General features: G+C 37.9%; 1 protein-coding gene across 2 annotated transcripts in view; it reads right to left on the bottom strand.

Annotated features, from left to right (window-relative positions):
* PIK3C2G (phosphatidylinositol-4-phosphate 3-kinase catalytic subunit type 2 gamma) overlaps positions 1-25,900 on the bottom strand; it is a 241,159-nt gene that overhangs the window by 31,888 nt on the left and 183,371 nt on the right. For both annotated transcript variants that reach the window (XM_040968303.1, XM_040968311.1), the window contains 3 exons: positions 19,727-19,916; positions 19,122-19,243; positions 15,588-15,696 (listed from right to left, as the gene is read on the bottom strand). In XM_040968303.1, the coding sequence (XP_040824237.1) occupies positions 15,588-15,696; positions 19,122-19,243; positions 19,727-19,916 (421 nt within the window). The remainder of the gene's footprint in view (positions 1-15,587; positions 15,697-19,121; positions 19,244-19,726; positions 19,917-25,900) is intronic.

Here is a 25,900-nt window from a genome sequence, read left to right as displayed (position 1 = left end):
TGTCTGTCTAATTATAATTAAAATAAGATGCACTGATGAATGCATTTGTTTTTCTTTCCATTTTACCTCTACTGGCTGTTTGTCTTGTGTCTAGGCTGTTGTCCATCACATAGAATTAATAGCTGAGGCCAATGGATTATACACCCGAAAAGCTCATCTATTCGGTTTTTTTTTTCCTTTCAGGCAAGTCATTATCTCCCTACTTGACAGCATCACTAAAGCAAGGATTACCAACTTTTAACTTGCTCTTCTCTAATCCAATCACTTCTCTATACAGTTGTCAAATTGTTCTTGGAATATGAAAATCTAATTCCTTTATAAAATTTGACAGTGGCTCCATATTCTTCCAGGAAACAGACCAAATACTTACAAAGATCATGAAAATGCTGTATTTATTTTTTTTGTTCTTTTTTTTTTTTGATTATTTCTCATGATACAGTTTTGTAGCTATAGGGAAAGTGCCTCCCTCTCTGCTTCCTCCAACCTCCCATTTTCCTCTGCTGTCATTTCCCCCTATAGTATCACAGTACTATAGTCCCTTAATAACTGTTGTAAGTTTAGCTTTCTGCTATGGAAGATTATCATGGCATGGTAGGTACAGGCAAAGGTAGACAATCTAGTATCACATTGTAAAGGTATATTTAAATGTTTCATTAGAAGCCCTTCCTTTCTTTGGGAGTAGAGACACATGGTACAATGTGCATCTACTTCCTGATAAGACAGTCTCCATAATAGTTCTCATATTTCTAATCTATGATAATACAGGTGCATAGATACAGATAATCAAGCATGTATTTTTTACTTGGCAGGAAGGCTGCCTTTTATGTATTTTCCTATACATATGATATTTTTCCTTTGGGGACTGGATTTTTTTTTTACTACACACCATAGTCTCCAGTTAGGACCATTTTGTTGCAAATGGTAGGATTTCGTTCCTGTTACAGCTGTATAGTACTCCAGAGTAGATGTACCACAGTGTCTTTATCTGCTCATCTGTTGACAGGCATTCAGATTGTTTCCATGTGTTGACTATTGTAAATTGTGCTGCTATAAAGCGTTGCAGGTTGCTTTCTTGTATCTGTATTTCACTTTATTTCGTTTGCATCTTTTCCCAGGAGTGAGATAGTCAGATCTGATGGTAGATGAATTCCTAATTGTCTGAGCACTCTCCAGAGTGACTTCCATAGGAGCTGCATTAGTCTACACTCCCAACAATACATCAGGGTGCCTTGTTCCTTCACATCCTCCCTAGAAATTGTTAGTGCATTTCTGTAAATAGGCCATTTGAGTTATGTACATTCTCAATTTGTCTTTTATCTGCATTTCCCAAATAGTTAGAGAGCCTGAGCATTTTTTTCATATGTCTATTAGACACTTGAAATTTTTCTTTAGAAAAATGCCTGCTCATTTCCTTCATCTATTTCTTAGCTTTGTTGTTGGTTTTGCTCTTGTTGAGTTTTTGAAGCTTTTTTTTGTATAGACTTTGGATATTAGTCCCCTGTCTGTGTTTTAACTTAAGTCTTGTTCATTTTCCCATCATCCTCTTAACATTTCTCCCCTAGTACTTTCTGCTGAACGTTATTAAATTGGATTTTTTTCAAATATTGTAATCTCTCACATCCTCGACTTCTTAATGCTCTCTTTTCCCTTCCACCCATTTGCCCAGCCCCTAGGTTTATAGTGTGACATTTTTCATTACACTCATTATTCTAACCAGTTAAATATCAAGAGCATATAATGTAACTTAATCAGTCCTGCCTAGCATAATATTTCTGTTAAAGAATCAAAACAAATGGATTCCCTTCAAATATTGAATACATTTATTTTTAATAAAAATATTATTTACATATCAGCTCTTGAATTTTCATCTCTACATATTGATCTCTTATGAGCTTGTTTAATAGAAGTCTTCCTTTAAGAAGTAGATCCATATTCAGGGAGCTGACACTAGCAGATTTTTATTTTGAAAGTTTAAAATCAAAGTGCAGGGCATGCAGGATTTGTCAAAGGATAGCCAACTTTCTTTGACTTGTTGACAGCTGGTCAATTCTATTTTGGAAACATTTTGACTTCTCTAATGATCATGGGTAGCAGGCACATACATTTTCAGTGACAGTCTGAAATGTCAGAGCTAGCTAATTATCCCCTTGTGCTTATACTGTAACATATTTAAAACCATCATTTATTCTACACGTGGGCGAGAGGCCAACTATTAGTTTCTTAAAAACACTGCTTTCTTTTTGATGGAGACATTGTGGCATCAATGGAGGGAGAGATCAGGTGGAAGGGGTACAGAAAAGTCAACGCCAGACTTCACATGTTAGTATACATCTGCATCATCTTTTTAAAACAAGTCATTTTTCAGCATATAATGATAATCTATTTGAAACAAACCCATTATGTACATTTCTTTGCATACAACTCCCCCCTCCATTCATCTTCAGTGCAAATATCCTGCAAGCTTCATTTCCTAATTTCTATTTTTCAGATCATTCCCTTGATGCTCTCTCATTGTAATTGGGTTTTGGGCTTTAACACTCCCATCAAAATGTTAAATTCATCAGTGATACATTTTTGCCAAATCTGGTGCTTAATTCTCAATTGTTGGTGACCACCAGCGGTTTTTTTTTTTCTGTAGTCATCATTACTTTGTTGAATTACCTCCCCCAACCCCGCATTTTGATTCCAAGTGTTAGATTTTAGTGTTTGATTCTTCAATCTGTTGATCTCCTTTTTTGAGCTTTAAAATTGGTACATATGTGGTCGAAGAGGTACGCATTTCTCTCTCCCTCAACCTCTTTCCTTCTTAAGCTTTTGATAATCAGTTACTTCACTATTTGTCATCAACTCCAACATGTTCATATATAGCCTAACTTTGTCCTTAAACCAGACACATATATCCAATATTCCACTTGGTATCTGTAGATGTCTTTTTAAAAAAGCTTATTTATATAGTTGGTACAGTGACAGAGGGAAGAGATAGAAAATAAAGAGAAATCTTCTACCTGCTGGTTCATCCCCCTAACAGCTAGGACTTGGAAAGCCTGAACAAGATCTCTGAGCAGGGACCCAAGGATTTGAACCATTTGCTCCTGTCTTCAGCAGAAGTTGGAGCAAGGATGAGACTCTATCCAAGGCATCTGGATTTGCACATCCCAAATGGTGCCATAACTTCCATCACTCTGGAATCAAATTCCTGACTGTCTACTCCTATCAGCACTTCCTGCACCATCATAATGCATATTTAGCCAGCATAAACTTAAGTGGTCATATAGCTCTGTTAGTGGCTGGCTGCCATGCTGATTGGGTAATGCTTACACCATAAAAATTAAGTTATTTGAAATATACCTGTTATAAAGAACATTAAAGATTTGATGAATCAGTAATTCCTGGAAAGTCTCAAGGTATTGGTGTTTGGAATCAATGGCTCTGATAAATGCATTAAGCTATGCAATATACTAAGAAGTACATTTTTTCCCTTTGATAGAGTAATGTTTTTCTGATGAACATGAGATGGATTTTTAATGTCTAGCAGTATGTTTTTAAGATAAAATGCAAAGCAAAATTCAAAGCACTTTTACATGGAAATCTATCACCAATTTATACAAATATTAAGTGTAGTGTTTAGTTTGTGTACCAATTTAAGTCATTTGTAATTTTAATTGATTTCCTGAGCTGATCAACTCATATTTCAGTCAACATAAGTGATTTTTCTATATTGTGAAAGACTGGAGAGTTAAAGTACTTGCAAAGAGCATAAGTAATGTCATATAACACAGAGATCAATTTTTTTCTTTAAAATAGCACATTGAATTCTCATTTATTAACTGGTAAGCCAAACAGCTATAATTGGCTATAAGATTTAGGTTTAGTGAGTTAAAACAATAAACTAGATCGCTCTCAAACACTGAAGTGCAGTAAAAATATGGACTTAAAAAAATGAATTCTCATGAGAGACTTAAATCAAGGTTTAACAGTAATTGTATTTTATTGCCTTGTTCGTAAAGCCGCTTGTCAGAATGTCCATTCTGTAATGTAGTTCAACTCACTAAATTCATATCAGAGCTACACGGGTGGATGACACTACGAGGAATAGTGAACTTCTCAAGAATCTTCCATAATTCTGGTTCTGAAATGTCATCAGCATTTTACCAGACTGTGAAAAATAATCTTAGTTTTACTGACAGTAAACATATGACATTTATCCTCCCTGCAATGTAATCTCCGCTTGTTCAAAATGAGAAAAGAGCAATGCAATGTCAAACACAGTAATTAACATCTGGGTTTAACAAGCTGGGGACAAAAAACATATGTTCACCATTAAGATAGGATTTATCCATTTGGGTTTATTTTGACATTTTATTTCTGCTTTAAAAGACAACATTGCTTAAACCTTAAATGGTATTACTGCTTATTTTCAGGGACTTCTAAATATGAGCAACCACATTGCAAACAGTTAAAAATCTCAATGAATATGACTTTAAAATGTTTCTAAAATATTTATTTGCATATCTCAGTGGAACTTAAAAGTGGGAACTTATTTATGTACTGTAATCATTTGCTGTAGCTTGTACTACATCTTAATATTATCTATAATGGTCTCATTTAGTTCACAGCATAGTCTCACACAGTGGTATAATTGAAAAAGTAGCAAAAGGATTTCTGGTTAGTGCCACTAACATTTTTGTGAATATAAACAATACAATGCAATTCAAATAAACTTTTTGTATTAGTTTTCAAAATTACAGTGAAGCTAAACAAACAGAACCACTTATATGTGGGATAACAATACCCAAAGTGAGATGCACAAACTCATTAGAAGACAGATTAGGACAATGTGTTATTATAGTTTTCATTTAAGTCTGTCTGCTTTTATCAGGTCTGGAGGGAGGGACAGTAAGAGGTGTGTGTGTGTGTGTGTGTGTGTGTGTGTGTGTGTGTGCACGCTGTGCAACCAAGGGAAGTATCAGAATGATGGACATCCCTCTATTTGTATCTTGGACAAACCCCCAAACACCTCTTGCCTATCTAACACGCCTGACTCTGGACGTCTAGATAGCCTTGTTATCTGATTTCCTTGAGGAAAACCAAGGTGGTTTATAATCAAAAATGCTCCCAGAAGGAGCATTTAATAATATTTAATCTTTAATATTTAACACAGTATTTAATGTTAGCTAGATGAGATCTTGTGCTTCCTTCGGTCCTTTTTTACTTGTGAATTTATCACTGTATTATAAACTCATCAAGAGTAAGACACGTATTTTATCCTCTTGGATTGCAGTTCTAGACAATGTAGATAGTATGTGCTCAAGACAAATTTAAAAATCTTAAGTTGTTTACAATGTATGTATTTTTTAAACTAAATAAATATGCCATTTAACTAGAGCAAAATGAATTATAGTGTATAGATAGACTAGAACTATCTTTGCTTTTTACTGTGTTGCCACATGACAGGTAGCATGAAAAAAGTATTTTACAATATTTTCAGGATGAAAGATGAAGATCATATGAATGTAGGAATGTGGAACTGAAACATTACAGAGACTAAAGTTTTATTATAAAGAAAAATAGAAATGTAAAGACAAGTCCTGTGAGACTTTGAGATTTGATCCATGCCTTTGTAGATTTTCATGTTTATTTACTTATAGCTAATTCTGTTAACACATATGATAAAGGGGTTGGATCAATAAAACCAAATCACAATATATTTTGGAAATATTTATGATTTTAAGACCAACAATGCTGCATTTAATCTTAGAAGAATTTTAATTTTCTAAATAGAAACAAGCTAAGGGGAATGTCTACAAACATGTCAAGATATAGTTTTCAGGATGACTAATCCATTTCAAGCTAATTGTTTATGTCAAGCATTTCAGAGAACTGGAGTGAGGAGTTAGGTTACACAGATATTAACATTGATTAGCATCCGATGACATCCTTATGGTTCTATCTATATAACAGAAGTAAGAGGCAATGTCTCCATGCCCACGTAATTCCTTTGGAGTAAGCTAAATGGATTTTCCAGTGTGTATAGCTATTAAGAGGTGTCTAGGGGAAGTGTCTTGGAGGTCATTAGTACACCAAATAGGATAGAGACTAGAAGTTCCTTACAACAACTTGTGTGTCTAAGTCAGATTACTAGGTAGACACTCCTAAACCCAGTCCTAGGGACTGTTGTGACTCCTATGACTGTTGAATACAAAAGGTTAGGCAAGTGATAAACACTTGTCGAATGATCATGGCAGTTGTTTATAGAGTTGTGGCAAATACTGCCAGTGCTATGCAGTGTCTAATTTTCATTGATTTGAGGTCTATTTTATTTTAAAATTGGCAACTAATGTGACATAAGAAATCCCAAGAAAGTAGTGTACACTTGGTTGATTTTTGCAGAATTCTTTTCCTTAAATTTCCAAAGTTTAGATGGGTGACATACCCTCCCTTGGGGCATTCTTAGGGTGTTATTTGACAATGATAGCTCATGCTTGATGCTGTAAATGATTCTTCTTAGTTTCATTTCCCACCACAATCTTAAACTGTATTAACAAAAGTGAGATGGTACCCAAAATTTCATGAGCCTTCCTTTCCCCTGAACATTGATCAATAAAGATTAAAAACAAACTAAAAAGAAAAGTGTCTTTTCTTAGGATCCCTAAGAAAGCACATTAACACATTTGAAAATTGCAAATGTGATGAAAACTGCAAGGTGCACTTGAGTGGGGTGTTTGTATCTCCCCATTCAGCAAAGGGCAAGCTTTAGTACGCTAATTTTTGCGTTTGCAAGTCTTCCCAACTAGTGTATGCCTTCTGCTCTCAGTGCACGTCTTTGCTAGCACTTTCACTTGGACCTGTGCTGTAAACTTCCTGCTGCATAAACGCAGAACACAATCAGTATTCCACTCTTGTCATATTCTACTCTTTACTCCATAGGGAGGAGTCAGAAGCCTTCTCCCTAGAGATGTTTACTGCTGCCTACATTGGCCAGACACTTTATAATTCTGAAAATTGTCCTGAAACAGCTTTTCATATTAGTAAGGTAGTCCTTGACTTAGATGATATCTCTTCCACCATCCCCTCAGCACCTTTCTTTACAGATCACTGTAATATCCATAGTCCTTGACTATGCCATTAGTGGATTTAGAAAATGTTGGTCAATGGAAGGCATTAAGATTCTCCTTGGATTGCAATGGATTAAGTTGACTTGATCCTGTAGAGTAGAACTTCTGATAAAAGCTCAGTTCCCTATGTCCACTGTTTGAGACAGAAGATCAATGATATTTGGAGATGATTTACAATTCCCATTGAGTATGCAAGTACAAAGATCTTGCTTTCCTACTGTTGAGCTTTCAGATCACTTAACACTTTAGTAAAGTTGATCTGTATTTCTTCTTACTATTGACATTATACACCTTCGTTTTTGCTATTCCAATTTCACTTCCATTAGTAAATACAGACTGTGTACTTTATTTTTATTTATAATAGAAACATGGAAAATGTGACTTTCAAGATCTTAGTAATGTTTCTGAAAGGTGCAGTCATAACTTGGTATGCCAACAACACTTATTCTTTCTGATTCTAGCCTGGCACTGTTCCTGGGCTTGGTACTCAGCAGTGACTGGAGTTTATCCCAGAGCTGGCAACCAAGGGATAATATTCTATTAAATCAGGAGTCATGGTAATAATTAGGCTTATGTGGGATTACATACTAGATTGAGGGAAAATGTTAAAACTATTAATATTTACCTGTAATAACTCTAAACAATTCCATACGTTTTCTACTTTGACAAGGTTTAAAATGCCTGCATCTATAAATGAGCTCCATGTTGTGGAAGAAGTAATTCCTTTTACAAACTAGAATAAACAGGTTGAGATTCAAGTAATGAATACTTCTCAGATGCAACCTTTCAATCCCTTAGGGTTTATATAGCAATATCAATTCCGCAGGTTGACATATGCTAATGCTGCTGTTATAAAAAGTTACTCAAATAGTTAATAGGCATTGCTAAGTCAGTGTGCTAGACTAGAGGTAAAAGTGGAAAATAACGTGGTCATTGTGTTTTGCAATTTTTGATCACAAGGAAAGGTTTTAGCCATAACATGTTGTTTTTGCAATTCCTTTAGTCTGGTGTGGGTGGTTTTACTCAATTTCCATTGACTAATTGCTGCTTGCTCTTTAATACTAAAATTCCATCTTAAATTCAATATCCTCCAGATGTCTTCTGGAACTAAAAATTGAGTTAAGTGCAGCTTTTTTGAGGTCTCTGGCATTTGTCTGGCAGCACAAAACAGTGCCTCCAGCTCAGAGTTTGTCAGCCATGAGAGTGCCAGGGTTCTTGAATCCCTATTTGCTGTAGGATACTTCAATACTTGCTGTGTTAGAGACCGGACTGACCATGTGCAGCTTAGGGAAAAAATGGAAAGATATTTATCAGAGACAATAGTTCTCAAGTGTTAACATGCATCAAAATCTGCCCGATTACAATTACTGGGCTCCATCGTTAGAGTGTCTGATACAGTAAATTCCGGATTGGGTTGAGAATTTACATTCTAGCATACTTGGAAGCAAGGTGCATAGCACAGTAAAGAAATTATACCCTTAGAATCACTTATCTAAGAAAGTAATAAATGAAATGGATTTAAAAGTTTCAATCTCATGTTTCTGATGACTTGCTGGCCAAAATAGTCTTACTGACAATCAAAATTTTTTATAATTATCTCTTAAGACACCTATGACCTGAATTGCAGGCATTTTCATCTTTATGTTGATCTATTTATCAGGCCACTGCACCAATGAAATAGGAAGAAGTTCTTAGAGTCAGTTATGCAACCCATAAATCAGTATGTGTGCTTCTATTCATTCATTCAGTTGACATGACAGTTCTATTAATTTGCATTCTGAGTATCGGGGATGAGCACTTACTTAAAGTGACTTGTTGACTAGCATGACTAACATAACACACATAACACATGGACTTGGTGAACATGTCAATCAATATATATGAAGTATCCGGAAATGTGTTAGGTTCTGCTGAATTTTGTAGAAGAATCAAAGAAGCACTACAGTGTTAAACTGGGGATGATATCGTAAGCAACTACTAAATGATTCTCCATGTGTTCATGAGTTCTGGAGGCTTCTGGTAGCATAGCGTAGGTATTGGAAAGTGGCATCGATCTTACAGAACCATTTCTTACAATATAGATGGAGATGGGGGAACCTAATGAGAGAGAGTCTTGGAGTATCTTTCACCATTCCAAAGGAGTTATTCAGCTCTGGATAGACATGGTGTTTGATATCAAGAGACCTCTTTCAACCCTTATGAAGTAAGATGGGAAAAGATAGTAGGGGGAAAATGGGGAGTGTGGAAGGGGAGGTGGAAGAGGGAATTCCCATGCCTACAAGGCTGTATCATGAAAGAGAATTATAATAAAAGCAGAGGGTCTGGCATTTATCTGCAGTTGAGCCAAAGACATAATAAATTCTTGGATAGTTTGGGGATGGGAAGCAATCACAGATCTAGATCTATAACAGAGTAACTGGTTCTTACAGAAGGGCCAGAGAAGAATAGTAATTGACATGGGGATGCAAAAGTGCATATATATCTCCCTGGAAATTGAGATTTAGCTTGGGTGATAATTGTGTGAAACATTGTGATTCCATCTTGGTGACTGCAGATTCAATACAAATATCCCGCTGAAAGTCATTTGGAGAGCTACTGATTTGATTTTTCAACTTTTGCTTAAAAGTGCCAACAAGATGGTGAAATTTTTACCAAGGTGGAATCTGGTGAGCCATCCATTCAGGAATAAGTGTGAGACTGGATGCTGCTTCTAAGAGTCAAGAGACGAAAACCACCTTGCAGAGAGCGGTGGGAAGGGAACAGAACTCGGAGTTGCCATATTTGCTCTTGGTGAAATCTGTTCATTTTTAATTTGGATCCATATTTGGCACTAACCGAAGAGTGAACTAGACATAGGCCTGAACAAATGCTGCAGGTCAATGCTGAGTGAATCTCATGGAAAAACAGAATGTTAAATGTAAATGATGGGAAAAGTAAAAACAGCTGACGTGGCACAGTCAGTTTTATACCTAGGTTTTCAAAGGCAAACACTGTTTGAAAGAGACATGAACTAGTGAAAGTTTTAATACAGCAAGAAAATAAAACTCTCACCGTGTGAATAATCCTAGCATCATGGACAAAGAATGTTAAAAAATTAAAGTTAAACATCATTAATCAAATCCAGAGAATTGTCTTAGAATATTTTTTTACTATAAAAATCTGTACTTCCTTTGACCATTTTTAACAGGCTTTTTTTTTTTTGTCCCTGGGTTTCTGAAGCTCCTTGTAAATCCTGGATATTAGTCCCCTATCACTTGTGTAGTGTAGAAAAATTTTCTCCCATTCTGTTGGTTGCTTCTTCACTTTGTTTCCTTTGCTGTACAGAAGCTTTTTGGTTTAATGTAGTCCTATTTGTTCATTTTGGCTTTGATTGCCTTTGCTTTTGATGTCTTTTCTATAAAGTCTTTCCCTGTTCTTATATCTTGGAGTGTGCTTCCTATGTTTTCTTTTAATCGTTTGATGGTTTCTGGGTGTAGATTTAGGTCCTTGATCCATTTAGAGCTGATTTTCATATAATGTGAAAAAAAAATCAGCACTAATACAGAGAACACTGCATCCTAAGAACTGCAGAATATGTTCTTTTAAAGCACATTATATACCTAAATCAACACTATTGAGGACTGTGGGGCAAACGTCATTACTTCACCCTTTAACTTTTGCAAGGCGAAGTCTGAATGCAGTACAATAGCACCGGAAATAAGAGGTTGTACATATTTGAATAATTAAAAATCTACTTACTACTGCATGATCACAAAAAATCTGAAATGTGTGGGTTTTTTTTTTTTAAGGATTTAATTATTTTTATTGGAAAGGCAGCTATACAAAGAGGAGGAGAGAAAGAGAGGAAGATCTTCTGTCTGATTCACTTCCCAAGTGGCCGCAATGGCTGGAGTTGAGCCAGTCAGGAGCCAGGAGCTCTTCTGGGTCTCCCACATGGGTACAGGGTCCCAAGGCTTTGGGCCTTTCTCGACTGCTTTCCCAAGCCACAAACAGGGAGTTGGATGGGAAGTGGGGCTGCAGGGATTAGAACCGGTGCCCATATGGGATCCTGGCGCGTGCAAGGTGAGGACTTTAACCACTATGCTATCGCTCCAGGCCCGAAATGTGTGTTGTGAATGAATGATGAAATAGAATAAGGTGTGTGAATTCATGAATACGTTATTTGCCAAAAATATGCAATATACATAGCATGTAATGTACAAATTGAAGTACAATTCAATCTTTATTAGGAGAACATGTAATACAGGTTGAAAATAACCATCTGATGAATTCATATAATTTTGTGTTGTCTGGGATTTGTTTGAATGTATGTTAAATTTTTAGTCTTTAGGAGCTGAGCTTCGTTGCCCTTGACAGTTTCATTTTTCTCTGCCCCTTATGGGTCTGATGTGCTTAATTCACTTTGCACATCCTCTCCAACAACTACCTCCCGGTGATCATCTGCATATGGGGCAGATAAATACGTCCTACTTCATTTCTTCCACTCGGCCTCACATCTCCTAGAGACCATTCAAAGAGGCCGCAGTGACTCCCTTTGTGTCACAGTGAGACTTCAAGGAGCTTATGGCTGCCCACTCTAAACCCACTAAGAAGAACTTCCTCAGAAAAACCTGGTTGCACACACTGAACTTGATTGAATAAAGCCCTTGGACCACAAGACCCTCCCTCCCTTTCATTTTCGACCTCGCTGGCTGAGTGAGGTCAAGAACTTCTCAGATGGCCCCGTCCATTCCCATTGGTGCAGCAGGCAGTGAAAGCTTTCCCAGTAAGTGGGTGTCTTGGTAGGAAGCAGCCAGACACAGGTCAGCTGGTTGCCTTTAGAGCATGTGCAGTGCAAATACATTTCCTGTGAGAAACCTGATCACAGGCAAACACATAGTACTGGATTGTCTGCCAGGAAGAAGAAAACACCCAATGAAACGAATGTTGTAAACATCCACACATAGCTGCTGGAGTCCAATCAGGACAGGACTAGTTTCTATTCACTATTGTGAAGTGGAACTCATGACCAAATAAGAGAAAAACATAATGCCAATCAAAGATTCTAAGTTACAAGCAAAGAAAGGAAAGGAGATTGTAAGAGAAAATAAATGGGACTAAATTCTCACGTTGCATCTGTTGGAACCCCATATGGAAACTGGTTTGTGTTCTTGCTGCTCCACTTCCCATCTAGCTCCCTGTTCGTGGTCTGGGAAAGTAGAAGAGGATGGCCCAAAACCACCCACATGAGAGACCCGGAAGAAGCTCCTGGCTTTGGATCAGCTCAGCTCTGGCTATTATGGCCACATGGGGAGTGGACCAGCAGAAGGAATGTCTTTTTCCCTATCTCCTTTTCTTTATATCCCTTTCCAATAAAAGTTAAAAAAAAGTGGAGAAAAGACTAAGCCCCAAATCCACATATCATTTTTTGCAAAATTAATGAATTTCATATTTCTCTTGATGCTGAGCAATCAATTATTGATATGCTGTTGAAAAAGAATATGGATCCTAGACCAAATAGGAATAAAGGAGACAGTACTCCAAACTTCTGCAAATGTAAAATCTGAAAATCCTATTAGCTGTCAGTAAGTGAGTACAGGTGCTTTAGAAAATCAAAACTTAAACTCGGGAATGATAGGAAGTGTGAATTGTCCCATAGTTAAAAAAAATATATCCAGACCTACATGTCTTCACAAATTATTTAAAGAAATAAAATCAGTCTTGTACGGAACCTTCCAGGGAGTCAGATAAAAGCAAAAAATGCTTCTGAACCATTAGGAAGCAGAATATATATATATTTTTTAATTTTTAAACTTGGCAAGCAAGAGCATGGTAAGAAAGAGAAACTTCAGTCCAATTTCTTGTCCTCTACAAAGGTGAAAAACAAATAGAGGAAAATGTTATAGATTTGTGTGTTGCTGGGTTTAATAAGATTGTGAACATGTGGACTTTATTCTGGTGAGGCAAACTTAAAATTAGAAAATAGATTTAAGATGATCTAAGCCTTTAGTGTAATTCACCACCTTCCTGGAATAGAGGAGAAAAGCCATTGATTATCCTAATAGAATCAAACCTGTAAGATGTTAAGATGTGGTTCTTCTAACTACAACACATTAGGAGTTTCTGGTCATCCAGTGCCACAATAAAGTGAGCAAAAGGGCATGACACAGAATGGGAGAAAATCTTTACAAAATCCCAATAAAAATTGCTATCCAGAAAATATGAAGGTATCTTTTCAATGAAAGAATGTCCAATAGTTAAATACAAAAACTGTAGGAGAAATAACCTTGGATTTCAGCAAGTAAGGTATCTAAATGATAAAAAAAAAAAAGGGTCAGGTGTTCAAGCTCATTAGTAACAGAAAAATACAAAAGAGAGGTGAGGCAAGAGATGCATACCTGAAAACCCAGGGTAGAAGAGTTACAGAAAACTGAAACATTTGTTCTGCAAGTGAGAAGCTAAGTTAGCCTCTATGATGTTGAACATATACTTTCCAGATTGTAGGATCTGTCTGTGTGCTGAGTCATCTAAGTAAAAGATCATAGCAGCATTATTTGTTATAGCTTCAAGCTGGAATCATTGCAGATATGTATGCAGAGAAAAAAGAAGCAGATGAATTATATGTGTGTGTAATGAAGCATTGTGTAGCAATGAAAATCTATAAAATTGCAAGGAGGCTCCCACCACTACATTATTGGCTTCAAGCCAGCTAGCATCATCATCCCTTATTACAAGATTGATTTGACAGGCTGAGAAAGATTTCATTAGCCGTTTGTCTCACCAGATACCCACTACACCCAGGGCTGAGCCAGGAGAAAGCTAGAAGCCATTCATTGCATCTAGGTTTCCTAGATGGGCGGCAGGAATCCAAGCACTTGGGCCATCTGCTGTTTTCTAGGTGCTTTAGCAGGCAAGGAGATGGTGAGTTGGTCTGCTGGCACCTGAGCTGCTCCTGATACAGGCGTCCCACTATACGGCTTGACATGCTAGGCTACAACAACTGCCCTGGTAATTTTGCTATCGCTCAGTGGTGGGGTTTGTCAGAACTCCGCTACCATTTTCTGCTTCAGATCTGTAAAAAGTCTGTAATCATTTGATGCTTATTTCTGAAATCTCAGCTGGAGACTAAAACGGTTGCTGTTTCGTGGACAAATTTCTGTTTGATTTCTGTGTAGTTTTTCTGCCTGGCAGTCTCAGGGCAGGTCAATTTGGCAGATGGCAGCTGAAGGCTTCCACAGTCAATACCCCAGGAGAAACTGTTGGAAGGTCATGTAGTTAACTTGGAAAAGATAAAAGGTCACACCCATCATATTCTACTTTGAGAAAATCATGAGGCCCTCTCGGTTGTTTTTTTTTTTTTTTTGAGGAGGAGGAAATGTAATGGATTACAGGTCGATGAAGAACCTGCCAGTCATATTTTGAAACTACCGGATAGTTACACGAGTGTTTTCTTTATATCCGATCTTTAACTTTGTGATTTTCTTTTGCAGAACTTAGCGGGTAGAATTTGGACTTAAAATTTTAAAAGCTAAACCAATTCAAAAGAACGCAGCCCCAGTCCATTAAGGAGAGCCACAGTTTAGCAGAGTGGTGAGGGACTGGTCTTGCTCATGGTCGCTAGCTCCTCACTGACCCCAGGACAGTTACCTTTCAGTGTTAACTTGGACAGACTACAGGGCCCCCTAGATTTTATCAAACCGGATTTTGTAGATCTTTTATTAATCTTTTGGGATAGTATGAACGCATCAGTGGCTTCTGAATGAAACATACCAACTTTCATAGGAGTAAAACCTCATCCTTACCTGGTTCTTCAATCTTCCAGGCTAGTTCAGATAATAGATTTGGACTTTCATGGTCATGTGAGGCAATTCCTTAAAATCCCATTCTTTCACACATCTATGTATATATACACACACATTTATGTGTCACATACATGTTCACGTCTGCCTGTTGAGCATGTTCCTTGAACTATGTGACAAGTTATATTTTGAAGAACCTTTCACAAGTTGAAAAGATTCCAAGACAAAAGACATGCCTGGTCTACCACTCATCCTAGCTCAAAGGCACAACTTCTGTGTTGTCTTCTTCCAGCCTTTTGATTATTACAGCGAGATGGGACTCTTACCTCTCTCAAACCCTCCTGTAGCTTGTACTCTGGAGTTACCACATCTCTGAAGGCCACGATTTGCTACTCTAAGGTCTCTAGCTGACAGGTTCTGTATCTAATAGGCATACATATTGACTAAATGAACTTAGGAAGGTTTTCATAAACATTCTGATGACTGAAATACTTAGTGCAAAGTGATTTTGCTAAGACACTGGAATAATTGCTATTTAATGAGTTGTAGTTCTTAGGATTAAACAATCATAAATGTCTGAGTTATGAAAATTGGTAACAGTGCAAAATCAAATGCAACATAGAATATATAATATATGTTTTTTTCAATATTGTAGGAAAGCTACTAATGTGTAGAAGCATAAATTTTAACATACGTTGGCAATTTTGTGTGATCCATTTAATACTTGACCGATGTAATGATTCAGGTCTCTGAATCTCTTGTGATCTGAATTTGTGAAAGGTAAGTGCCACCAGTGAGGAAACCTGTTGTACAAGAAAGAAAAAGATCTCCATCAGTTCGAGTAGGGGTCTTTTCACTTTAGGATGGTCCACAAAGGCACAGCTACATCCAATAGAAGAGCCAGAGAAATCAAGTTAAAGTGCTACTATATAGGTGAGAAACCCTTGGAGCTCATCTAACAAGGCTGGGCACATTTGCACTGTCTTAACACTATCAATAGTCACACTAAAGATTAAGTTGATTTGTTATTTCTTGCTGTATGCATGCCAAGTGCTAGCCCTTTAAATACATGTGGGAACCTAAGAAAGGTTTCCTGAAGTTAGTGATCTACATTTTTTTCAGAGTTCAGATTGCATTGCTGCTTCTGAGACCACTAGGAACCTGCAGTTAATGGTCTGCTCAGTGACATATGTTCCCAGATGTCCTGAGTCTTTTTTTTCGAACAAAATAAACTTTTACTCTGGAGTTTTATTTCAGAATTTTTTTTTACATTATCAACTGATTTTACTTGCTGGTGTTATATATATATATATATATATATCACATAAAATGACATTCCAAAATGTTCATGAAAATAGAAGTAATAAATTTATTTCATAGCAATTGGTTCTTAACATCCATATGAATAGTTTTCAAGTACTTCATAGATGTGCATGGTGTGGAAGAACAAAGATTAGAAAAGACATGAGTCCCACATAGACCTGACAGCTGGTTAGTAAAATACTCCCCTGGTATCTTGATTTTCCCCTTTAGTGCTCAGAGGTTTTGGCCCTGGGATGGCACAGCAAACCAAGGTTCTGGATGGTGGGATGAAGAGCAGCCTGACAGACAGCAGGTGCCTGGAGGTAACCATCCTCCTTGAGTGGGTCAGTTTTTCATGCCTGTGTCCTCTTGGGAAAGGACTCAGAAGCACGGATCTCCTAAACTGAAGACTGTTGTAGGCTGTGACTAATTAGGATGTTCAGCTTTACCAATTCAGTCATACTTTCCAGGCTGAATTTACAGAACTCCATAAAGGCTTTCTCAGGAAGGAATCGGAGGCACACTTGTCCTCCTCCACACTTGTCTTTCACATGGACTGCTGTGCCCCTGGGTGCTGAGTGTCCGCAGACAAGCATCTTTCAGTGCAAGGGGGAACGAATGCTCTCCTCCACAGGCTCCTCAAATACATGGGAAATGGATGTGGATATTACTGCCTGGTCATGAGTAAAGCAGATGTGTGGAGAGAAGTCACCTATCTCTGTAATGTTTTATAGGTTGTGCCAACAGATAAAAGTTGGAAACAACAACAAAAAAAAGAAAACCATTTGAGGTTTAATTTATGTTGTCAAATGAATAGGATGGGATGACAACTACTTTTATTAGAGTTTGGTATGTACAGCTGAAGTTTGAATTTTTTCACCTACATCTCTTTTGTCATTTATTCTCAGATTTCTATTTGGTAATCCTCAAACCTGACGTCAGTGCTGAAGCTTTCCAAAATGACTTTCCTTCCCTGCCTCCTCAGTCTCTTAAAGAAGCTCCGACCTTAATTTATTGAGTGGCTGATGCTTAAAACATCCGTATTTGAAACTGTCTGTGACAGGTGTTAGTATTGCACAATATCGCTCCAGCTATTGACAGCTTTGTTTACAGTTTTACGGAAAGCGACTAGATCCTGAATGCTAAGACAAATGTCCACATGCATGGAGTGTGTCAGGTTGAGGATGGTCATTTCCATTTTCAAACAATTAACAAAAATCCCAGTATAGATAAAGTCACATCGATGTATCTAAATACAAATCTCATAATTTCTGGGGAGCTCAGCTTTGTAAGATACCTTTGTGTTAGCATCGAAGTTTAGGAATCAATTTAGCTGGTTGTTAGTGATGCCTTTTTAGGAGGTTGATTCGAACAGCAGTTAATTTTTCTTATATTTAAAGTTTATAGATGTTTTTCCATTGCAACAATGATTTTCATGACTGCTTTAAAATTTACATAATATGTTAAACTTAGATAATATAATTGATGGCTCAACTGGGTAATCTCTCTTGAAACACCAGGATCCCATATAGATACTGGTTCATGTCAGGGCTGCTGACTTCCCATCCATTTTCTTTTTCTGCTGTGTCCTGGGAAGCAGTAGAGGATGGCCCAAAGTCTTGGGACCCTGCACCCACTTGGGAGACTTGGAAAAATCTCCTGGCTTCTGGCTTCAGACCAGTCCAGCTCTGGTCATTGCAGCCATTTGAGTGAACCAGCAGATGGAAAGCTTTCTCTCTCTGCATATCTGCCTTTTTACATAAAATAAATACATTCAGACCCTGCGCGATAGCCTAGTGATTAAGGTCCTCACCTTGAACGTGCCGGGATCCCATATGGGCACTCTGGTTCTGATCCTGGCAGCCCACTTCCCAGCCAGCTCCCTGCTTGTGGCCTGGGAAAGCAGTCGAGGATGGCCCAAGGCCTGGGACCCTGCACCCACGTGGGAGACCGGGAGGAGGTTCCTGGCTCCTGGCTTCAGATTGGCTTAACTCCAGCTGTTGAGGCCATTTGGGGAATGAACCAGCAGACAGAAGATCTTCCTCTCTGTCTCTCCTTCTCTCTGTAAAATCTGACTTTCAAGTAAAAATAATAAAAAAATAAATCCGCTTTTTAAATTGGAAAGTCAGATAAACAGAGAGGAGGACAGAAAGAGGAATATCGTCCGTCCGTCCGTCAAGTTACTCCTTAAATGGTTGCAATAGCCAGAGCTGTGCAAAGCCAGGAACCTTGAGACTCTTCTGGGTCTCCCATGGAGGTTCAAGGCTCCAAGGTTTTTGGCCTTTCTTGGCTGCTTTTCCAGGTCCCAAACAGGGAACTGGATGGGAAGCAGGGCTTCTGGGAATAGAACTGGGACCCACATCGGATCCCTGCTCATGCAAGGTAAGGACTTTTCCTGCTAGGCTATCATGCTGGGCCCAGAAATAAGTCTTTTGAAAAAACAGATAATATAGGGTTAATAACACAAGATGCATAGCTGACAAGTGGGTTATTAATATTCTAACTGATATCAATATATTTTTAGTTTTTAATTGGCTTGGGACTAAATATGTAAGACATTCCAACTGTGGTTATTTGCTGAAAGAACAGCTACATCTACTTTAGTTCTGCATGTTCAATTCTTTTTCCATAAAAATCTAAGAATTACATTTAAAAATAGGAAAACAAAATGACTTTACAAATCACTGATGCAAATGGAATAGATTCTGAAAATCAATGACTAGGAGAAAAAGAACATTGCAAACCTTGTTTAATTTCATGAGACGCAAGATTCTTTATTGTTACAGCAACACTAAGACTGCTAGATCCAATAGTACGGGAGCCTGAACTCTGTTACTCCCGACTCGAAAGCACCATAGGCATCGTTTTTGCTTTTGCTCAATGACAAGAACCAAACACCACATCAGGTAAGAAGACTGTGCCTTACTCTGGGAGAGCCTGTGTTCCAAACTGCGTTTGAAGTTGGCTGTGAAGTTTGGAGAACTGGTCAAATGACTTTTCTGTGAGGCTTGTTTCGTTGCTGCCATGCGTCACTTGGATCAGATAGAGCTGCAGAAAATCAGAAACAGACGTCAAGATACTGCCAGCACTGCACCTTGCAATGCCTTCCAAAACCAGGCTTCAAATGTAAGTTATACAAGCTCAAGCCTTCCTGCAAAAAACGTATCCAACATATGAAAGATGCAATATAGTAAAGCAAAATTAATTATAAACACGATTTATAAAATACCATGATGTTACATGCTGCGGACAAACTAATTTCTGTTGTTCGTTTCTTGTGGACACTTTAATTAGCTATTGATTTATAGTCTGCCATAGTGTAGGAGCTGTTCTCTTTGATGGTTTTCTAGTAATAGCTTTGGTTATTGTATTTCCTTGGAACATTCTCTTAATGGCACTTCTGCTTGAATTGTAACTGATTCTTCATTTGCATAGTAAAAAGTTTACCCTAGGAAAGGGAAGTGGAGTGTAATGAAGGGAGATCTGAGATGATGCCAAATACCGTTTACAAAAAGATGACAAACTACTTACATGACGGTGTCTCTTGCTGAATCCCAAAATTGTTGCTCTTTGAATTGACTTGGTCGCACCCGGCTCCCAGGATTCCTGGAACTCTGTGTGTGAGGCAGGTTTGGCAGGGCTGCTGGTTGACATCTGGGCCAGGATGTGGATCAAGTTATTCAGTTTAACAGGAAAACACTCCAGACTCTCTCTTATTTTCCTGGAGAAATAAAAGTAGGAAAGAATGTGAGGAGCATTGTCCTTCATTGGCGCTAGTTGTGAAGTGTTTAGGGATCCCCGGAGCCTTGATGCGTATGTGTATTCTTGGTGTATATCCTGTGTTGAAGTACTGAGTTGTATCCCTCTCTGCAAGCCAGGTTCCTGTTGATGTCAGGAACCCTGAGAGGCAGTACAGGTGGCTTTAGGACTCATGTCCCTGATGAACATTTGAGGGGGGAAGATGAATTAAAACTTTTAAGTTCACATCTGAAATTCTTCACAAATGTACAAAGAACTTTCATGCTTTAATCATAAAGCTATCATATGGTACTGTGACTTTTTATTTTAAGGGACTGTGATTTAAGGTATAATTAAAAAGTTTTAAACCTACGTAAAATATATGCCTAAGTCCAGAAATCAAATCCATGACATAAATGGAGAAATCTTGAAGCAGTTCCAATACTTTGTTGTATTTCACCTCTCTCATTAAATTGAAAGATTTTTAACATAAATTCAGCTTTTGTGATGCAATATTTTTGTGTATTTTTTTTATTCCTCTCACAACCATCCTGGATAGCATACTATGCTACTATAGTTTTAAGCTTGTATAGGAAATACTTTTTCACTCTTTGTATTTTAGTGTTGGTTCTATTGTTGCTTTTTAAGTGGTGTTTTTTCTAGTAATAAGGCTTGCATTCTAGTAGCACATCTTGGTGCAATAATCTCATGTTTTATGCTTTCTGTTCATTTTCTATTAAGAGCATTATTGGAATTGCCAGTTTCCTTTTTGGATCCCTGTTGTTCGCGCTTGGCTAATGTCTGATCTGGGCTACCGTCTGTCCTTCGATCACAGCTGATGGTGCATGCAGACCACAGCTCTGCTCTCCTTTCCTCCATGCTTTCTCCCATCCATCTCCACTTCCGAGAGCTCTTCTGTCTCCATGCTATACATTCTATACACAAAACAACCCGCTCACTGTTTTCATGTATGATCCACAGTCCTCAAGTCCTTATGTGTCCATGCATTCTGGCGGTGTGAAACTTAACCCTCTGGCAAACAGCAAATGATCCAGGAAGTGCCCATGGAGATAGACGTGTGCCTGCTTGCATGCCAACCTCAGCATCTGCTGCCATTAAAGTTGCTTTTTGGCTGTGTATGGCATCTTCGGCTCACAGTCCAAGTACCATACATAATTCAATCTCCTTCTGGAATAAAGGAGTGCTACTTTCTTTTGTGAAGAGGCTACTGTTTTTGTTTATATGCTTAAAGCAATTTTTTTTTCTTCATAGACCAGTAGTCCTTCCAGAACATGTTTCAATATTGGTTGTTCCTGCTAACTTTTTTTTTTTTTGGAATACACCACCTTCCTTTTCAATATACAGTTTCAAATATTTCCCTTTTTCAGAAAATTTTCTTAAATTATTGGGTATTATTTATCAGCACCAGGTATGCAATTTAGTATTGATATAATTTTGATACACTATTTTTGTTTGCCTTTGTAGGAATCTTCATTATGTGTAATCTGGATAATCCCTGACTTCATTTTTAAAAAATATTTATTTTTTTTTTTGAATGTCAGACTGACAGAGGAGGAGAAACAGAAAGTTATTTGATCTGCTTGTTTGCTCCCCAAGTGACCACAGTAGTCGGAGCGGAGGTGATCTGAAGGCAGGAGCTAGGAGCTTCTTGCAGGTCTCCAGTGTGGATGCAGGGTTCTAAGGACATGGGCCACTCCCTGTTGCTTTCCTAGACCACAGGCAGGGACTGGATTGGGAAGTGGAGCAGACAGAATACAGTTGGTGCCCATTTGTGATCCTAGCACTTGGAAGTGGAGCTTTAGTCAACTGAGCCATTGCATTGGGCTCTGGTGACTTCATTTGTTTTAAAGAACTCTTTATTTACCTTCTGTTTCTCTTGAAGCATAGTGTGTTGTGTTTCTTAATTCCTGTGGATTTTTTGTTGTTAATTTCACAGCTTGTTTCATTTCTAATTTCTCTCTGAGGGTTACTCAAGTCTTTTGTGCTGTCTTATGGTTTGTTTTCTTCATAGTTTCTAAACATTTGCTTTTATTTTACCTCGAGCCAAGAATGTGAGAATATAGTTTCTCCCTATGGTGGGCATATCCATGTAAAAATGTACATTCCAGAAATACTGTATCTTCATTTTCTTGTTACAATTTTGTGTATTGTTCAATTGTGGTCTATTCTGTTTGTTCCGTTTTAACCTAGAATGAATATCCTTGCATTTTCCAAAAGGGTTGGAGGATTCCCTAGGATCTGGGACTGTTTATTGCTCTCACATAATGATAAACAAACCCCCCAAACAATCATCTTAGCCTTTCTGAGATTGACCCCTCTCCCAACTCTGCTTTCCCTGCAACTTTCTAATGGAATGTGGTTTTTCCCTTTGCTCCTGTGGTTTCTGAGTTCTCTAAACAGTTTCCTTTCTCCTGGAAAGGAGCTCTTTACTTTGAAGAGTTACTAGACTGTTCCCTCCTTTTGAGACTTGTATCTAAGTTGGAACATGCAAAAGGCCATCCTGTGTCAGCTGCTCTCTTCAAACTGGCTTCCAGGAGTACTTGGGAAGTACTTATGGAGTTCTGATCTTAAGTTGGTCAGGACAGTTTCTGTTTGTTTCCTCCCACATAGACACCAATACCACGTAGGTAATCGGCTTCCCATGCTACTGTTCCTGAATGTGCTGTTACTGAGTTGTGTTGTAGATGTTTTTCTGCATACCTTTGCTCTTTCATATGATCTGTTTTATGAGGGAGGTTAAAATTTTAAAAATTGGAAGGAGGGAGGAGGACAAGAATGAGAACACACAAGAGAGAACTTGTATGTCAATTCACTGTGCAAATGGCTACAGAGCAATGTGGTTCCAGCAGCTGGGCTAGGTGGAATCAAATCTGGGAGCAGAGAATACAGTTTAACTCTCCCGCATAGTGGCAGGAGCCTGGTTATGAGAGCTGCTGGTGCTGCATTGCAGAAGAAAGACCTGGGATTAGAGCTGGGAAAGAACACAGACACCCTAGGGTGGGTTGGGAACACCTCAATGAGTAGGCCAGTTGTTCATTCCCAGAAGAGACTTAAGACTCTTCAAAGCATTGGCCTTTTTTTTTCCTTCTATTCAGTATAAACAACTCAGAAGTCTATGAAATCCAACAGATTACGTTTTTTCGCCCTTAGTGGTGGTCTGCAGGGGTGTTCTTCTCCAGAAATAATGCACCGTAAGGTCCCACTTATTTGTGCAAACACACACACACACACACACACACACACACACACACACACATTCTTTGTAGTCCTCCTAAATTTTAAATGTGGATACAGTTCTAGGACACAGAAATAAGCAGAAGACAAATGGATACTCTTAGAAAGTCTGAATGATGTAAAATTCGGAAAACAAAAATAGAGGATTTGTGAAAGTAAATACTGTAAAAGGTGATAAAATAGGAAATGGGGAGACAGAATATCAGTGTGTAAATCTGTGATAGAGCGGTCAGGGCTAATATCACTGAAGAGATGGGGTGAATGATTTGACTAAGACCTGAATTTGTCCAGAATGTAGGACAAGGTCATGGCTAATGCAGCAAATTGTACAGAGGAGTATCAACTGGTACAGAAATGACTCATGTTTTGCAGAGAGCAAAGAATGGCAGGACCCCTGGTACACAGTGAGGAAAAAGCAAAAGAATGAGAACATAAAAGGAGGCATGGTTTTGGAAGGATTTTCATGTTTCATATAATGGTGTTATAATGGTGTTACAGAAGAAAACTGCAATTATATACAGTGTGGTACTGTGGTTCTCCCAGTATTAGTGGGTAAAATGTCACAGCAGCTAGCATATACTAATCAACCCAACAGTTGGTGTTGAATGAATAAATGAACAGCATGTCTAATTCACAACCTAGAATTGAGTTATATCTTAATATGGCTCAAGAGTATTTCGAAATGTAAACACACAATGATTGGTTTAATCATTGGGCAAACTGCAAGGAACAAGGGTCGTATTCAACTCTGCCTAATTTGTAGGGTCTATAGATGCATGAATCTGTTCTATCTTGGGTTGCATTTCTCTATCTCTGTAAGTATTTTGCTGCTATTAGTACCCCCAAATTTAAAACAGACCTTAAGATTCAAATGAGTAATGTCTTTCCCTTTGTTCTTCAAGTGGCTCCTCACTACTCCGGGGTCTTGACTTCCCACATCCTGTTGAATTCCTTTATCAGGTTCATTTGTATACCAATGTGCAAGAATTTTTAGTAATACTGTATTGAAACTACACATGATTTGAAATACTTCACTTTTCCACAGTATGGCAATCTCTAGCCCATACACCTTGTACATTGCTCTATGAAGCGAGGTTTCACGTCTTTCTGTATGACTGAGGAATTTTCTCTGTGGAGGTGTTGATTTCTTCTGGTGAAGTTGTTATTGTTTAGGCATATGTTTGTATCACATAAATGCTAATGCTCATTAAGTTAGTAAGTTATAATCAACTCATATAAACTCTAAAGTTTTCATGTGCACAGTAAACTGAAAATGACATTTTGGGTCAACTTTTGAATATCTAAGACTTACAATCCAATGTTAATTAGAATTGGAGTAGGGCAAACATTTTTTAATTTGTTCCTGATATCAAAGAACGAATTTCAAATGTTGTGTCATTGATTCATTTTCTGTAGGAATTTAGCTAAACATGAATGACGGTTACTTTCTAGTTCTCGAGATTTTTGCTACACACATGAAGTTTGGTAACTACATCCTTAGGTGATCAGATGTCTCTCTCCTTTAACTTACTGAGGATTATGTATTTACCTTGTAAACATCTGCTTTACTGAAACCTTATTTTGTGTGTGAACTTAATTTCTGAAATTTTTTTAGGAGAAATACTTTCTAAGAGTTTTACACTCATGTAAAAAGCATTATCTTTATTCATTATGTTAATGGAAATGCTTAAAATTTTCTTATTTTCAAAAATGAGATTTATGTGAGCTTTCTATAACGTTTTTCCAAGAGAAGTGGCTGTTGAATGTGATCAAGCATACCTTTTCTATGTGGGCGTCTAGCAAAGGAATACAATGCCTGTTTAAAACAGTCTTCATGTGTTTGTTAACACTGTAGTTCAATAATCTGTAACAATACCCCCCTCAGTTTTATGAAGAGTCAAGGCCATTTTTGTTCTTGTTTCAGACTTGGGAATTAATTCCAAATTCTTTCATCATTATACATCAATGTAGGACAAAATTTGCTGAGAAAATGAAAATATGAATATCAGCCCATTACTCATTTCCACAGTTAATTATTTCTAATGATGTTCCTTGGATTTATGAATGTATGGGTGCATAGCACAATACAACGCATTAACTTCCTCCCTCAATCTCCCTAAAGATATGAAGGTAAAGTAATACTAGGAATGTAATGCTAATCAGAGTTTGGGGAGGCTCTGATATTCACCCATTCCTTCATTGCTCCACAAACATTTACTGAAGATACGATGTGTTGGAATCAAGAACATGGCCTCATCAAATGATGTCTGAGTCATACAAATCTTACGTTTTGCTGTACTCTCGGGTATGATCAGGCCCTTTTCATACATGGTCCAGTAGTTATGTTGTCAGCAGACTGAAGGTGAAAGGTGAACTGTTAAAGTCTGTGGTTTATGGGCAGCCTTTTCACTGAATCCATCCCCTATGTCTCGGGTACTAGATTTAACAAGTGGGACAAAAAATTGCTTCTCCTGGGACTGGGTCCTGAGAGCGAGAGGTTTCATGTCCCAGTGATTAGACTTACCAAGGCAACAGTTTTCCAACTCGGTCTGTTTAATGGCAGCATTGGCAGCATCCCGAGTATCCTTATACATCAGGTGTAGAGCAGCAGCCTTTGGCAACATGCAATTGGTGTTCCCTGGAGGAAGCTGCTGGGCAGTCCCAATAAACACCTCTAGCTCCCCTTGTTTGAGACACTGATCTATCTGCTGG

This window comes from Ochotona curzoniae, unplaced genomic scaffold (assembly GCF_017591425.1).
Source record: "Ochotona curzoniae isolate NIBS_2020 unplaced genomic scaffold, NIBS_Ocur_1.0 contig_1482, whole genome shotgun sequence".
In the NCBI taxonomy this organism is placed as follows: Eukaryota; Metazoa; Chordata; class Mammalia; order Lagomorpha; family Ochotonidae; genus Ochotona; species Ochotona curzoniae.
The sequence above is the reverse complement of the archived record's forward strand: the minus strand, read 5'-3'. Positions and strand labels throughout refer to the sequence as shown.